Raw genomic sequence first — 15,584 nt, forward strand, 5'->3', positions numbered from 1 at the left:
CACAATTATAGATTTCCGGGGTAAAATTCAATGTGTCACGAATTCAGTAAAATTAAAATTTCAAATATATTTTTGACAATCTTGTCAGTTGCTAAGGTTTTTAAAATAGCTTTGTTATGATTATTTATTTATTATTTAAGCTATTGTTTAAATTGGCATTTATTTTATAATAATTAGATTAGGGTCCTGAAAAAATGTTTAATATTAAAAGAGTTTATGAATGGTCGTTATTTCAGGGTGTTACACCGTCCATGTGAAAGGGATTTATAAACGAAAATCGTTTACACTACCGCATAAGCTGCATAATTGGCAATTCCGCACATATTGACTCCTTTTCGAATTCTCATAAAGCCTGATTCGCCCCAACGTTCGCCCCACCAATTTTTTAATATCCAATAATCCTTCCCGAAACCAATAACCAACATCGCATGGTTTACAGAAGCTGATGAACACAAAGCATCATCGTAAATACCGTCGCTGAAAAAAATATTAAATGTATTAAAAAACAAATGTAGACTTCGATTTTTACCTATAGAGCTGAAACGTCTTTGGGGTTGCATTAATAGAAATGGCTACCGGTCCAATATGAGTAACTGCTGCTTGTATCGCTTGCTCATCGTGTACAGGAAGTATAGCCCAAGATGTTACATTTACTACAGACAGGTCGGGAACAAACTGGCAATGTCCTTTCTGCGAAATATTAGAAATAAACGGTTTTCAAGCCACCGAGTATATACACTTTTCAGTAATTGCTTTGGAAATCAATAAAAAGGGAAGAATAATGCAGCAAGTTTGATAGACAACATTTGTGTTTTTTAAAATGCGACCAATTACCTTTGCAACATATTTATAGTCGTCATCTCTCATTATGCCTCCAGTGCTCTGCAAATAGATCAATGTGTTTCGCAAGGACCCACCAACGCATCCTTGATTTCCATGTGAAACACTGCAATCTACGATTTGTTGCTTACTCAAACTTAATACCTTTCCGGTACGCTTGAAAACCTGTCCTCCGATGCTCTCCGCAATCGAAAAAGCATAACAGGAGCCGCAAGTTTGTTGGTTATATGATGGCGTAACAAATCCCTTATTCCGCCAATCCAAACTTTCTGGTAAGTTGGTCATCAGAGGAGAGCCTACTATTTCAGCCACATTGTTCGCGCTTTCTTCAACATTGCTCTTCAGAAGTCGCAAATATCCCTTAAGGTAGCCATCTGTACTCTGGATTTAATGTTAATAGTTTTTAAAAAAATATGAATATTTAATAAAAAAATACCATGTCAGCGAAAATATTTGGTTTCAATCTAAAGCTCTTCTGACCCTCCTTGTAATGTTGGTTATGTTCCTCAATAACTTTGTAGTTTTCTTCAAATGCCCTGAAGCTGCGCATTTCATCATAGTCGCGGAGATATTTACGATTATTATTATTCTAAAAAAAAGATTTCGTATAAGTTTTTATGAGGTGGAATACACGTAGGTTCTTACTTTAAACTTTTCGAATTCACTTTTGTAATCTAAAGCAGAAGAATTTCCTTCGTTCAAATTGGTTGTTACAATCTGATAATTAAAGCCAAGTATACAATTAAAAATAATTAATTTCCACATAGCTGCCCGATCTGTTAAGTTCAGTTACTGTCAATATACACACCAAAATCACAAACTATGCATTTTCCGTCAGAAATGCTTGGTAATCAAAAACCGAAAAGTTTGGTTTGGAAGATCGAAGCTTTAAACGCCCTAATAAATACCAAGTCTTAAACAATGATTAAACAATTTACAAAAAATGTTTAGAAATATTTGTAGTTTAACAACCTGTGGGCAAGGATACTGTATTTTTTTCAAACCGCAATCTCTGAGTGTGAGACACTTAAATGTCTTTAGTGGAAATGAAGATGGAAATTGTATTGATGTACATAAGAATTCCCCCCGAATTTCGCCCAAAAAGACTTCTGTTTCACCCCCAAATATACCCTTAACCATAACTATAACACTCTACCATAAACAGGTATTAAAAAGGTTAGAATAAATGCTTAATCCTTAAATTTCATTTAGGCGCATTATCTATAATTATCGCTTCTCGTTCTGGTTAATTTCCCTGTGTTGATGTACATTAGGGCGGTCCAAAAAGTGAAATCGTTTTCTCACCCAATAGGAATTTAAAAACATATATAAAGATAAAGTTTGTTCTTAGATTTTTGCGACTTTCAGTAATCGTAAAAACTTATAATTAGTCTGAAGAATGAGTTTTATTTTTAATTAGCAACAAACGGATCTGTAAATATTTGACCTTAAGAACTTATATTCACTAGTTTCCGTTCAAAAAAATGTCTAATGTGCATCCATGCGTGATCTCTTTGGCCCCTACCCCAACACAAACAATTATTCTCCTTATAATGTACATACAACCTAGTAATTAAATAATGATCACACGATCCTCGGTGAAGCACGCATCTAAAAAAATATGTGTATATGAAAAGCGTTAAAAAACAAAAAATGTATTTACCAGGAAATAAAATTAAGGTTGAACGGAGGAAATGGCTGGTGGTAAATGGTTGTTGTGGGGATCGAGTTTTATGGTTAAGCCCTCGGCTTTTAAATCAATAAAAAAAAATAACCAAATCAAAAAAGGAGAAAAACAGAACGTCAATACTCAGTTTTCCCCGCTAAAAATATATGAAACTAACTATAGTTTGCACACCAGTGGTGTAACATAATAATTCAGTAAAATATGCTAAAAATACTTAATACAGAGATGTTGTTGGTATATTTTTATTCACTTTTTCCTGAAGAGAGCTGTAGCGAGTTTACTCCGTCTCTTTCTAGCACTTGTATATTTTGGGGAAAAAGAAGAAGACATTTATTCGATATAGGTTTGCTGGCGCAGATGCGCTGCCTCTGTGAAATCGTTTCTTTGTAGAGACTTGCCCTCTATTGCTACTCTATACTATTAAATACTAAAACAAACAAATCTAGTATACCCACAGTATAGCAGCACACCACCTTTGTCATTTATGCCAGGCGAACTTCAGTGTTCCTTTTCATTTGTATCAGAAATGCTAAAAACTGTGTTGTCTTAGCCTTTTAAACAGCTGTCTCATATCATTGCGAATCCGGTTGATTTGCGTCAAAACAAAACCAGGATCATGCTAAAAACCGCTGTTAGCCGCTTATTACAAATTAATTCAGTAAGTTAAAGTTAGGCACAAGGTAGTACGATTAATAATCCACCGATTTGCAGGTGAAATGTGGCGGCCGGGCGAGTTCGGTTCGCAATATCAACCTGATTCCCATGGTAGTCGAGCAAACTGGCCGCGGTGAAAGGGCCTACGACATATTCTCGCGCCTGCTGAAGGAGCGGATAATCTGTCTGATGGGCAACATAACCGACGACATCAGTTCCACCGTGGTGGCGCAACTGCTATTCCTGCAATCGGAGAACGTCAACAAGCCGATCCATCTGTACATCAACTCTCCTGGCGGCGTTGTGACAGCGGGCCTCGCCATCTACGATACAATGCAGTACGTCAAGCCACCGATAGCGACATGGTGTGTGGGTCAGGCCTGCTCGATGGGATCCCTCCTGCTCGCGGCCGGTGCTCCAGGAATGCGATACTCTCTGCCCAACGCCCGGATCATGATACACCAGCCCTCTGGTGGCGCTCAAGTACGTTAAATCCCCGTCTTATAGTAGTAATCCAATAATCACGCGGTAATTTCTCCCAGGGTCAAGCTACAGACATCCTGATACACGCCGAGGAAATCATCAAAATCAAGCGCCAGCTCACCAAAATCTATGTGAAGCACGCGAAGAACTCGTACGAAGAGATGTGCGGTCGCATGGAGCGTGACCACTTCATGACCCCCGAAGAAGCCAAGGTACTGGGCATTATCGACCACGTCCTCGAACACCCGCCAGAGACGGTTTCCGAAACTGGTCCGGCATCGGATGGCGGTATCACCTCCGGCAAAACCGTGCCCGAGGAATGTGAGAAGAAGAGAAGCAAGCAGGCGGCCTAAAATTCTATCACGTGTATACCAAAATTGTATATCACGTCACCAAAATTCAATTCTAAGTTTAACACAGTTTGAATAATTCAGTTTTCTACAGAATGTACACTTTCTAATTACACCAAGTTTTTCCTGAAGCAGCAATTCCAATGCATTATAATTGTTAAAAAGTCGTTATGTAACCATTGCCCTCAAAGTAGGGAGATGATCTGGAATCGTCGATATCTGCCTTAAAAAGCTAGTCTCTTTTTAAAGGAGAACAAAACAACTATGATAGAAGTACATATTTGTTTGCCTGCTGGGGAACCGAACCCTTGGAAAACAATAAATTCTTGGTAAACTACAAAAACACTATACAGAGCAGTATTTCTTTGTGATGGTTGTCGGTCTTCTAAGCCTTATGCATGGTTTTATAATTAACTGATTCAAGTCGATCTGCATTTATTTCTTATTAGAAAATCTAAAAGCTATATCAGAAAAGAGATACTTGTTTGTGCGCACTCGCATATTCTTAATTAAGTAAAGGAATTAGAAACCAAGTTTCCCTTTTAGCTTTGATCCATTACGATAATATCTGAGCTACCGGTGATGGAATCCTTCTGTATGTACTCGTAGGTCTTGTTTAACTCTGGTGTTTCCTTGATCGACTTGAGGAAATCCACTAACTGCTGATTTTTGTCTGATGGGTAGAATTTCAGGTTAGTTTTTACAGAAACATAATGTTTGGGCGTCACCAACTCACTTGCTTTGGGTATTTGCGAAAGTGCCGACACTGCCCGAAGAGCAGAACGCTTCAGTTCGTCCTGCTTTTCGTACTCCTGTTTTACAGAATTTGCCTTCACTTTGTGGGTGCACGTATCACGTAGTTGCTGTATAAATTGATCAAGTCCTGGAAAAGATGTGGAAGAATTAATAGGTTTCCAACAAGCAAGACTTAGGCACTACTCACTTAAGAGGACCTTATCGGGACACAAGATAGCCAGACGTGCCGTCATCAGGTACGTCAGCATCTTGATGTCGTAGTGGTCGCAGAGACCAGCTTGCACATGGTCCAAGAACTGCATGACATCCACACGATCCAAGCCCTGCTCGAGAAGTGTGTACATGCACTCAAATGCCGCCTTGCGAATGTCTAAACCGTCGTCAACGGTGTGCTTGAAGGGACCCATCTCAACCTCCCTAATGAGTTCACTCTTCACTTTCGTTTCCGAGTACAGCCAAGGCAAGAGGGTGGGTAGCAAGTCGCGCACCAAGCTGGGTTTGTTGTGTACCGCCGAGTTAAAGGCCACGAGGGCGACTCGTCGCACCTGTGGCTCCGGATCTCGCAGGGCGAAAAGGAACTCGCCAATGTTCTGCTTGAGCAGTGCATCAATGGGCTGTGGCTGATCGGAGATGGTGAACTTTACGGACGAGACCACCACGGTGCGCATAGTGGCACTCTCGGACCGCAAAGCCTGCTGCAGTTGCGGCAACAGCTCGTCGGGATTAACCAGCACCAGTTTGCCCAGGCACTCGGCCACCACGTTGCGTGATCCTTCCTCTGAGCACTCGCAGTGTTTGAAGAGCTGGCTCCAAATGGATGGCACCGAGGGCAAGAGCTGGGCGAGTCCGCTGGGCGACACTGACAGTGATGAAATAACCTCCTTCAGCGAATGCAACAACAAGTACTGTCTCTTGGGCTGCACTTCGATCTCATTAAGAATCAGAGGTAGGTATGTTTGCAGGCTGCCCACGGACACCGCGCCGAGGGCATGTGAGGCGGCCGCCTTCACATCCTCGGAGGTGGCACCAAAACATTCGATAATGGTCTGTGGCAGCACCTGTATCGTGCTCAGATCAAAATGTCTGCCAATCTCTCCGATGGTCAGTAAACAGAAAATAATTTCCGTATCGTTGCGCTTCTGCAGATCCGTGATAAGCTTTGTAGCCAACGGGGTCGCCACCTGGGGACACTGTTGAGTGAGAGCCGCGATGCACTTGGCCGACGAGTGATAAGCCTGCTTGTGTAGCTGCACTACCTCACTGGGGGCCCCGGCTGTGGCCCTAGAATTGGTGTCGCCATTGCCACCCAGAACTGGTGCCATTAGCTTCGACACCAGCGAATGATAATCCAGGCCGGTCAGCTGTGTTTGCACCAGGGCCTGGAACAGCTCCAAAGTGCAATTCAAAGCAGACCCCTGTAAAAAAGGAATCAGTTATTACTTGTGCTTAAATGGAAATGAAAGTGGGAATAAAATGGGTAGCATATCTTGCCTACCAGCAAAGATTTGACTTTTTGTAATAATTATGCGACCCACCTGCAATAACGGGGAACGAACTAAAATGAGCACTGATCGCAAGAACTGCTCATGTATCCCGACCAACGCTTGGGGCTGCCTGCGGGCCACAGTACTCAATAGCGTCAGTGAGTACTGAGCAACGTGCAAATCGGAATCGGATATTAGCGGCGGAATCTCAACTATGGCTGTCTGCAGTAGGTTCGCCTCGAAGTTGCTCGAATAGTTTATGACGATTTTGTTGATCAGATCGAGAGAGTGCAACTTCAGGGCGCGGTGGTTCTTACGCAGGAATGTGCCCAAAGCGGGCAACACGTCGTGCAGGATGGGAGTTAGATCTATGCGCAGAGATGATGCTGCGATTAGGGTCAAAGCTTTCACGCTGCTCAGCCTGGTCACTTCATTCTTCAGACGCTCCATAAAGATCGGCAGACACACCGCCAGCTCGTTCTGCAGCATGTCGCCCATGTTAGCGATGATCTGACCCATGCACGCAATGGCTCGCTCCTTCACCTCCTGGTCGACATCCGTGACCTTTAGTTTCTGCAAGGTGCACGAGTAAACCTGACCCACGAAGGAAGGTGCATCAAAGTCGGACTTGGCAGCATTCGCTTCCAATGGTCGAATGACCTTCACCAACTGCTGGAGCACCAAAAGTGCCTCGGTAGCAATCTTATAAAACGGATCGAAAACAGAAGTCACCACAAGGGGTACCAGCGATGGTATATGTGGATGAAAAGCATGCGGCGGATGCCCCTGCAGCAGGGAGTACAGGAATCCCAGGGATTCGATCTTCATGTTGCTGGTCGAACTCTTGTCATTCAGCGAATAGCTTATGCCCGGTACAATGCTCTCCAAATACGGACCCAGGGCACCTGGCAGCGAATTTAGCAGCTCACGCAGCAAGAGGAAGCAATCTTGACGCGTTTTCATCGATTTTTCCCGCATTAACGGCTGTATGGCTTTCACGATAAGTGGTAGCTGTTCAATTAGCAGTGACGTCGGCCCCGACACCTGATCCATGGAGTCGGGGTCGTTGGCCACGTCGTCGCTCAGGCGAGTGTTCTTCAGCAGCGCCACATACGCGTGGAATATGTCGGACTTAACGTTCTCCTCTCGTTCCTTGAAACGCGCAATCAAAGCCGGACTCAAGCTGCGATAGAAGTCCTCAATAAGCTCCTGACGCGTGGAGATCAAAACCTCCAAGCACTTGGCAGCAGCACGGCGAACCTTCCAGCTCATGTCATCGTCGTCACTGTACTCCTCGCTGTCCACGTACTCATCATCCTCAGTGTCCATGGCGTTGCCAGTATCGCCGTCATCGGTCTCGTAGTTGTAGTTTGGATCATATGTAATATAGTTCAGGCACAATTCCAGGATCTATAAAGGAGATAGCTTTAGCGATGTATGCCTTGCACTCTTACTGCTTACCATGGGAATGTGCGGATTTATGGCATCTGGGCAACGCATAACAAATGCTTCGCAGGCCTGAAGACAAAACTCGCGCAGCTCATCGTCGTCTCGCTGGCTGTACTGGCTCAGCAAAAGCATAGAGCGATCAATGTGATTGCAAAGGCGATGGCCAGCCTGTCGACTAAAGAGCGAAGTTAAAGAATATAAAGATGTGAGCCATAGATCTAATAGTACTGGACAGCAGCAAACCCAACTTTTAGTTGCGCTCAGTCAAGTAAAAAACCCTTACCATATAGAAGCCAAGCATTGAATGTATGTTCGAATGGCAGCAGGATTTGGTGGGTTCTCGAGACCGTCGAGCAGGTGATCGATGACACCATTGTATGCATTGCTGTTGGCCTGTATCAGCAGAAAGGATAGGGCCACGATGGTACGTTTGCGAACAGCTTGGCGCGAGGAGGCTAACTGGGGCATTAGGGCCTTCAGGATGGTGCTGTGGAAGGGGACCAGGAACTCCCCGAAGCGCGAGAGCAAGTCGGCCAGTATGTCCAGCGACTCCAGTTTCACGGAGACGTCCTCCTGCAAATGACCGGCAGATTGAACCGCTGATGATATGACGACCTACATATAGAACTGCAGAAGTACCCACCTTTTCAATGGCTGTGCTCAGCTTGCCGGTGATCCTTTGACAGACATTTGGGGCCAAGGAGTTGGAGGACTGTGGCAGCTCGGCTATCACTGTCTTCAGGCCAATGCTCGATATGTCGCGCAGCTGCTCCGTGTTGGACATCATGTTGGCGCACAGCGAATCCACAATGGTCTCCACCTGGATCTCCTTCACCTTGTTCACCAGCGGACCCAGGCACTTGACTGCCAAGTTCTGGACCTCGCCGTTCTTGTCCTCCAGCAGTTTCAGCACCATTCGCACCACTTTTTTCTCCGACTCGTCGTCCAGAATAATGCTATCTTTCTGCAGCTCCGTCATTAGATCGTTTGTCGCCATAAAACGGAAATCCTTATCCGTCGACGTCATCTGCAGCGGGCCAAGGCTCCATTATAGTTTCATTACATTGCAAAAATAAAATTCTATACATACTTTTTCCAGCAAATTTGCAATTTGGTGGTACTGATGTGACGCCATAGCGAAGCCTTTGAAACGTGTATTGGTTACAGTTTAGTGATAAGTAAAATATTGTATATTGAGTTAAGACTGCGCTATTTTTGGCTTTGGAAAACTGGAAAGTCCACTGAATTTTTTTCCGGCAGAGTTCTCCAAGTTTTATATTCACTCAAAAGCAATTTTGTTATAAAGGCTGCTTTAATGGGGCCAGTTTCCAAAACGCCCCTTGACAAAACCCTAACGCGTTTGGATGCCGATAAGGAATTCGGCAAATTGGTTAGAGTTGAACGAAATATTTTAGGAACGAATGAAAATGAACTTACATTTTCTTAAATTTGTATTTTAAGTTTTAAGATTTAAATAAGATTTATTTAATAAATTTATGTAGCTGAATGGTATTTTTGGACCAGTTGACTTTCCTGGAATTGTAGGCATTAAATATAAAATAAATGGTGTTAAAAGTCATAAAACATCAGATGATAGGGCTTAAATATTTAAGTACAGACAAGTAAATTAAATTTAATAGGCTTTATAATATATTTATTATATTATTTTCACAATCTTGTAAATTTGGCTGTTCCTTTCCCATCGTTTCTGAACCATGACAAATGAATGATAAGGCTCTTGGAGTCTCCCATCTCTAAGATTATGCCGCTCGTTTTCATTGGGATTATTTTGAACCGCAGCACACTGCTAGAATTTAGTCAAATCTTTTACGTTTCTTTTAACTAAGGTATAAAATGGAACAGATCTTGAACAAGGAAAACACTGGCATTCAATGTAAGTGAACTTTAGTTGGTTTCTCATTGATGTTAGTTACTTTATAGTCATTTAATATTACAGTGCCGGCGAATCCCATAAAAAATGGAGTCCCTAGTAATTCTGTAATAAAAAAACCACTGGGGAAACTTGACAATGTGATGCACCAAACTCCTGGCATAACCCCATTTAAAAGCAGTTCCTTGAAACTCGAGGGCAGTATCGCCAAGTTGTCGATTCGTAAGGCTCCTTACCCCAAACAAAATGTGATAAACAAGGACCGAGAAGAGATTAGTTTTAAATCAACGAGCTGCTATTTGGGCTCCTACATGTTGAAGTGCGAAGCCAAAGTCATTAATTTGTTTGACTATACGGACTTTCCAAACGAGCAATGTTTGAAGAAGTGCAGCAAGCGTGAGTCCTATTAGTGATCCCCCAAAATATCGAACTACATTTCAGTACCCATTTTAGCAATCACGGAAACCTGGTCGGAGAATCAGCCTGGATTCGAAGCACTGTTCGATCAACTTTATTGTGACCTTCGCACATTGGAAAATCATTTTGAAAACGTGTGCTTCCCCCCATTCGATTCCGAATTTGATGATCTCCCATACACATATGACATAGAAAATCTCGAAATTGCAGAGGATGAATACGTTCTAAATTTATTTCCACCCTTGCCCAACTTGGAAAATATTGATATTCTGTTTTAAGTAATTGTTTTATAATTCGTGTTGTTTCTTAGTTTAGCATACCCTAAAATACCTTTGTAATACATTATTTATAATACAGTAAGCAAAACGATTTACCTAAATAATCAACTAACCAAATTAATGAATTAACGAAAACATATTTAAATGGATTTGTACTGTAACCGATTAACGAACAGTTACACAATTTTGGGCCTATCCGAGAGATTTCAAACTTGATCAAATATATACAAATGTATGCCAAAACTATAATGTAAATAAAGTTAAGTAAAATGGGATTAAACCGTTTTTAAGGGTCTAAACTCTATCAAACCTGGGTGTTTCCGGCTTTATTTTATAAGTCGGACGGATCTTGTCATAAAAGCGCAGTTAAAATCAAGTCTGATAATGCATGCCTAAACTGCGCTACAAACTGCTTTTCTATCCGATAAGTTAATTAAAAAATGGTCTGGTGTGGGCGCCACGCCATATAGTTCTCGTAACAGTACCTCTTTGGAAAATTTCCAAATGAACATTGACTGGAATGAGTCATTGATGTTTCTACCAGAGGTTAGTTATATCGCTAATAAATTTTATTTTGTATAGTCTTGTCATGGCTGCCGCAGTGACCTCTTGCAAGTCCTTCCTCTTCCGTGGGAATCGCATTGAAATTCTGGCCCATATATACACTGGTCAGCATAAGTATTTTGACGAAACAAAAGTTAAATTTACTCATAATTTGAAGTTACTTCTTGTATACTTTGGAATCAATGGAAAGGTAATTTAAATGCAGTTTGAATGATACAATACTTTTCTTAACCCGTTCAGTACTTATTAAAAAGACAAATTTGTGTGAAAATATATTTTTAAACTTTTTTCCTCGTCTTGAAAACTTACATTTTTTAAAGCAAAAAGTTTCTTCAAAAAAAAATAATAGTAACTGCAAAAAAAATTTTTTAAAAAATCATTTTGCTTATATATTTTATGATTTTTTGAAGGTGACAATGTCGGAAAAACTGTATATGAAAGAAAGAACAAATTGGCTCAAATGCATGTTCCTAAATATTTTCAAAAAATCATAAATAATATAAGCAAACTGATTTTTGAAAAATTGTTTTTGTAGTTAGTATTACTTTTGTTTGAAAAAACTTTTTGCGTGAACAAATTTAAATTTTCAGGAGGGGGAAAAAAGTATAAAAGTATTTTTACACAAAATCGTCCTTTTCAATAAGTACTGATTGGGTTAAGAAATGTATAGCGCACTTCTGCGCTGTCATTTATAATTTATATTATTGCACAGAAGAAACTTACTCTGAATATAAGCTCAGCGCGTTCTGGGGCACCCCGACATTGATGATGTGCCACCGTACATTGATGTACGTAAGAATCCTGCCGAATTCGCCGCTAAATGATTTCTGTGGCCCACTGTTCTGTTCGAAAAAAATGTTGTGTTATGGCATGCACTGGCCGTAAAAATAAAGTTCAGAAAAAGTAAAAATGTGTTAAAAATTAAAAAGGTATTATTGAAAATATAAAAGAATAAATTTAATTTAAGTAGAACTTGCTCAATCAATCTAAGCATAAAATTAAAAAAAAAATTTAAAGCACAATTTAAAAAAAAAATGTAATAGTTTTGAATCATTTTATTATGTTCTAGACATATATACAGAAATAAAATGATTACAATTTTAAATTTATTTACTTGTTAACAGAAATACTTTAAAATATTTGTTAATTTCTAAGTCTCATATGCATTTATTTAAAAACAATAGCTAACTGCAATTTATTTTATTAGTTACCTAAGGTATTTATCGTTTTCAAGCCAAATTCGGCGTGCAGCCTAGCTTTTTTTGGTAGCCAATACTTGGCAACACTGAAACACAGTAATGTATCCAGTTTTTTTTACATTACTGCAGAAAGGTTTCTCATCTCGTTGATGACCTTAGTGGCCCGTTCTTTTGGATAAAATAAAAGTGAAAATTTGTCATATAAATGTGTAAATTAAAATGTAAATTCAATAGCGGTATACACCTGACGAACGACAATACATATATGAAGCTAAAAAGGCGTACTTAATGTGTGCAGTTGTACATTTATATTTGTGTTTGTGTTTAAATTGTGTTCTATTACGGCAAACGGTATAAAAACACATATTTTAACGTACTAATTGACTGCACCAAATCAAAAGACTTAGGCGACAAACTCGCAATTACCTGTGGTTGGTGGAATGTACATATGTTTAAAGACGTGGCAGTGTCACCAGTGCAACAATACAACTCTTGTATATGTATGTAAACATATGCTGTTAATGTATAATATTTCCTGTCTGATGAAATCCAGGCTGAAATTAATTACCAACTCTTTAATTGGCAATCAGTAGTCGAATAAGTAACATAAAAACGTACTACTGGGCAATAAAGTATAAATATGTTAATTTTTGCAGCCTCTTTGAATGATATGCTGTTTTACTTGAGCTAAAAAAAACCATTTACCATTCTTTGTTCAACATATATTGAATAATCTTCAAAATGGTTTACCCCGAAGAACCTTTTTGGGTTTTACCAACGGTAACTGGATTTTACGAGGATAGAGATTATAGAGGTGATATTATTATGTGAAGTCCCAAATATACACGCATAAACCAAGCATATGTATGTATTTCAGTTAATGTGGTTGAAGCCCTTCAAGAGTTTTGGCAAATGAAGCAATCCCGCGGAGCCGAAATGAAAAACGGGGCTCTTGTAATTTACGAATCGATTCCAGCTAATAGCCAGCCATACATATGTTTCGTAACCCTTCCTGGCGGAAGCTGCTTTGGAAGTTTTCAGGTAAATATAAATCTCGAAGCAAATATATCCCCAAATAGATTAGTTTGGTAAAACATATCACCCTTTTCAGAACTGTCCAACCAAGGCAGAGGCCCGCCGCAGTTCGGCTAAGATTGCGCTGATGAACTCGGTGTTCAATGAGCATCCTTCGCGACGAATCAGCGATGAGTTCATTCAAAAAGCTGTTCAGGATGCTCGAACTTCATTTAAGGGCACATCGCAGATCAATGAGGGCTCAGAGTCTGGAATTGGAGCTTTTAGGTAAGAATTTTAACCATAATATGGCATAGGTCATTTCAGCACAAAGGGACATCCATTAAAATGTCTAAAATTCTTTAAATTGTATTATTTTTAATTTCTAAAAGCATGGAACAACATACAATTCATTCGTAATATGCTTAAAATCGTTTCGCTAACTATAACAGATATTAAAAACACTATATAATTAGGTTGAAATTATTCTACTCTTGAAAGTCCTAGTAATTTTATAGAATAAGTCGTGCTCACTTGCTCATAACCATTTTTTGGGTCTAGATTCATGCTGGAAGCAAATAAGGGAAGAACTATGCTGGAATTCCAAGAGCTGATGACGGTCTTTCAACTGCTTCACTGGAATGGTTCCTTGAAAGCAATGCGCGAACGCCACTGCTCCAGGCAGGAAGTCGTGGCCCATTACTCTAACCGGAGCCTGGACGACGAGATGCGGTCACAGATGGCATTGGACTGGATTGCCAGGGAACACGACAATCCCGGCGTTATCCGCAGGGAACTGGGGCTCGCCGAGAGAGAGCTGGAGACCTTCCGCATGGCTGGACGTGAACTGCGTTTTCCGAAGGAAAAAAAGGATATACTTATGATAGCTCATAATCAACTGGGCGGCAGTGCCCTTAACTCGGCTTCCATTGATGATTAATCGGGAAAACTAATAAGCATCTTACACGATCGAAATGACCCTTTTTTAGATAAATCATACAATTTCACTTTGAGTAACAATCACTATTTATTTAATTGGCATACCATATGATCTCCATGATGAAAAACAAGCGGAAAAATGATTCAACTTCCCACAATTACTTCAAAATTATAAAATTAATTTTAAAAATCTTTGAAAATGTGATTTTTAATACAGCTGCTAAAAAATAAGACTAAACCCAATAAAATAAATATATTATTTGAACATAATGGTTTTCAATATTTTGTTAAGGGATATTATTCCCATTTACGACCATATTTCGTGGTCGTAAAAGGGAATAATATGGTTTAAAAATGTATTTTATAAATTTCTATTATTTAGTTTCAGTTTATTTGGCTCTCCATGAAGAACTGAATAATGACAAGTTATGTTAATAACAATGGATTGGATTTTTCAAAGATGTGAAACTTGTATTTCTTTATTATCCAAGATCATCTTAGACATATGTTTGAAAAATACTAAGGGAAAATTTCAGCCCATAACGTCGGTTAATCAATAGTAAAAATCAGTTACATGGTCAATCGGATTTCTCCATTCAACTGGTCTTTCAATGTGAAATGGAATCTCTTTTCATGACGAAAAGAGGTTAGCCGAGATGTTCCGCATACAGACTTGGGAGTCCATGGTCCAATTGATATCAGCATCATAGCATTAAATACTTTTACTAAACCAACCATAGCGCTTTCGATTTGCAACCGATTTTTTGCAAAGTTGATCTTAACATTTAAAGGACAAACTAATCTATTGAACCAAGTGCTCAAAATAATTTATACAATTTTTCTTAAGGTAGTTAAACTCAAAAAAAACTTGTTTTGTGCGAATGTCTCAAGAACGATACTTTGGAAATTTTTTTTGTGATACCACCGTGTACAGGAAAGACATATTAACTGAACTCAAACAAAAATTTATTTTTTAAGTTAGTGCCAAAAATCCTTTGGCTGAAATACTTTTTTTAGACTAAAAATATGTTTTTGCGTGGTCATATTTGGCTTAATAAAATCCACAATTTTTCTCGACTCATGTAAATCGTTTCTTCCGTTCGCCAGATATAATAGTTTTAGTGTAAACTATCGAACGTGGATATTCCGCGAAAGAGTGGTTATAGTGTCGAAATAGATACGAGGGTAAGTCTTGGAAGCGATGCGATTTAATCTCAAGATGGTACTGTCCACTTTAAAAATAAAAAATAGAAACGTGGGTGGTCGAAAAGCCGTATGTCGCGTGGAATAACGACTTTTAAGGTAATGTTATATTTGTGAAGATTTGTTCGAAGAAGATTTATGTTTCCGTTCAGTTCAAAAAATTGTAGTTTCGAAAAAACACGGCAAGAACATGAATTCCATACATTTGTTTGTCAGACCGTAATGAAAATTCCTTTGAAAACACTCCAAAATATTATTTGTTATATTTCGTAAAACTAAGTAAACGTATTATAAAAATTTTCCATTCCATCGTTTCAAATAAACTTGTTTCACAACAGAGAAACAAAACTAGACTGTAGTGCATCCCTCGAAATCG

General features: G+C 39.6%; 5 protein-coding genes across 7 annotated transcripts; 3 read left to right on the forward strand and 2 right to left on the reverse strand.

Moving 5' to 3' along the window:
- Positions 1-95: 95 nt before the first annotated feature.
- Positions 96-1,656, reverse strand: CtsL4 (Cathepsin L4). The gene is made up of 5 exons (XM_017074453.4): positions 1,486-1,656; positions 1,277-1,429; positions 835-1,221; positions 530-690; positions 96-477 (listed from the first exon to the last, which is right to left on the reverse strand). Exons 1-5 carry the CDS (start codon positions 1,603-1,605, stop codon positions 282-284), a joined length of 1,017 nt encoding a protein of 338 aa, XP_016929942.3. The 5' UTR covers positions 1,606-1,656; the 3' UTR covers positions 96-281.
- Positions 1,657-3,030: 1,374 nt separating this feature from the next.
- Positions 3,031-4,035, forward strand: ClpP (Caseinolytic protease proteolytic subunit). The gene is made up of 3 exons (XM_017089316.4): positions 3,031-3,185; positions 3,239-3,664; positions 3,724-4,035. Exons 1-3 carry the CDS (start codon positions 3,144-3,146, stop codon positions 4,015-4,017), a joined length of 762 nt encoding a protein of 253 aa, XP_016944805.3. The 5' UTR covers positions 3,031-3,143; the 3' UTR covers positions 4,018-4,035.
- A 397-nt stretch (positions 4,036-4,432) lies between these two features.
- On the reverse strand, positions 4,433-9,051 carry Cand1 (Cullin-associated and neddylation-dissociated 1). The gene is made up of 8 exons (XM_017089315.4): positions 8,794-9,051; positions 8,347-8,730; positions 7,987-8,276; positions 7,716-7,878; positions 6,306-7,664; positions 4,958-6,185; positions 4,751-4,897; positions 4,433-4,687 (listed from the first exon to the last, which is right to left on the reverse strand). Exons 1-8 carry the CDS (start codon positions 8,836-8,838, stop codon positions 4,557-4,559), a joined length of 3,747 nt encoding a protein of 1,248 aa, XP_016944804.2. The 5' UTR covers positions 8,839-9,051; the 3' UTR covers positions 4,433-4,556.
- A 403-nt stretch (positions 9,052-9,454) lies between these two features.
- Positions 9,455-10,561, forward strand: pim (pimples). The gene is made up of 3 exons (XM_017075261.4): positions 9,455-9,597; positions 9,661-9,990; positions 10,048-10,561. Exons 1-3 carry the CDS (start codon positions 9,558-9,560, stop codon positions 10,287-10,289), a joined length of 612 nt encoding a protein of 203 aa, XP_016930750.3. The 5' UTR covers positions 9,455-9,557; the 3' UTR covers positions 10,290-10,561.
- A 1,587-nt stretch (positions 10,562-12,148) lies between these two features.
- lft (Limb expression 1 family member lowfat) lies at positions 12,149-14,275 on the forward strand. 3 transcript variants are annotated; one of them, XM_036822773.3, is made up of 5 exons: positions 12,149-12,273; positions 12,709-12,866; positions 12,930-13,093; positions 13,164-13,354; positions 13,628-14,275. In XM_036822773.3, the coding sequence occupies exons 2-5, from the start codon at positions 12,794-12,796 to the stop codon at positions 14,004-14,006; spliced, it is 807 nt and encodes a 268-aa protein (XP_036678668.1). In that variant the 5' UTR covers positions 12,149-12,273; positions 12,709-12,793; the 3' UTR covers positions 14,007-14,275. The 3 variants fall into 3 exon arrangements, with proteins under 3 accessions (XP_036678668.1, XP_016926596.1, XP_016926588.1); XM_017071107.4 differs by having other exon boundaries at positions 12,168-12,403; XM_017071099.4 differs by having other exon boundaries at positions 12,169-12,552.
- The last annotated feature ends 1,309 nt before the right edge of the window (positions 14,276-15,584 follow it).

The sequence above is a fragment of the Drosophila suzukii genome, chromosome 2L (assembly GCF_043229965.1).
Source record: "Drosophila suzukii chromosome 2L, CBGP_Dsuzu_IsoJpt1.0, whole genome shotgun sequence".
Taxonomy (NCBI): domain Eukaryota; kingdom Metazoa; phylum Arthropoda; class Insecta; order Diptera; family Drosophilidae; genus Drosophila; species Drosophila suzukii.

Bases quoted from the DNA above. Each gene is read 5' to 3' on its own strand.
- CtsL4 (XM_017074453.4), bottom strand. From the start codon at position 1,605: ATGTGGAAATTAATTATTTTTAATTGTATACTTGGCTTTAATTATCAG. The intron at 1,430-1,485 runs GTAAGAACCTAC...TCTTTTTTTTAG, and splicing joins GTGAATTCGAAAAGTTTAAA to AATAATAATAATCGTAAATA. The intron at 1,222-1,276 runs GTATTTTTTTAT...CATTAAATCCAG, and splicing joins CAAATATTTTCGCTGACATG to AGTACAGATGGCTACCTTAA.
- ClpP (XM_017089316.4), top strand. From the start codon at position 3,144: ATGCTAAAAACCGCTGTTAGCCGCTTATTACAAATTAATTCA. The intron at 3,186-3,238 runs GTAAGTTAAAGT...ACCGATTTGCAG, and splicing joins GCTTATTACAAATTAATTCA to GTGAAATGTGGCGGCCGGGC. The intron at 3,665-3,723 runs GTACGTTAAATC...AATTTCTCCCAG, and splicing joins AGCCCTCTGGTGGCGCTCAA to GGTCAAGCTACAGACATCCT.
- Cand1 (XM_017089315.4), bottom strand. From the start codon at position 8,838: ATGGCGTCACATCAGTACCACCAAATTGCAAATTTGCTGGAAAAA. The intron at 8,277-8,346 runs GTGGGTACTTCT...GGTCATTTGCAG, and splicing joins TGAGCACAGCCATTGAAAAG to GAGGACGTCTCCGTGAAACT. The intron at 4,688-4,750 runs GTGAGTTGGTGA...TCTACCCATCAG, and splicing joins TTCGCAAATACCCAAAGCAA to ACAAAAATCAGCAGTTAGTG.
- pim (XM_017075261.4), top strand. From the start codon at position 9,558: ATGGAACAGATCTTGAACAAGGAAAACACTGGCATTCAAT. The intron at 9,598-9,660 runs GTAAGTGAACTT...TTAATATTACAG, and splicing joins GGAAAACACTGGCATTCAAT to TGCCGGCGAATCCCATAAAA. The intron at 9,991-10,047 runs GTGAGTCCTATT...TACCCATTTTAG, and splicing joins TTTGAAGAAGTGCAGCAAGC to CAATCACGGAAACCTGGTCG.
- lft (XM_036822773.3), top strand. From the start codon at position 12,794: ATGGTTTACCCCGAAGAACCTTTTTGGGTTTTACCAACGGTAACTGGA. The intron at 12,867-12,929 runs GTGATATTATTA...TATGTATTTCAG, and splicing joins CGAGGATAGAGATTATAGAG to TTAATGTGGTTGAAGCCCTT. The intron at 13,355-13,627 runs GTAAGAATTTTA...TTTTGGGTCTAG, and splicing joins TCTGGAATTGGAGCTTTTAG to ATTCATGCTGGAAGCAAATA.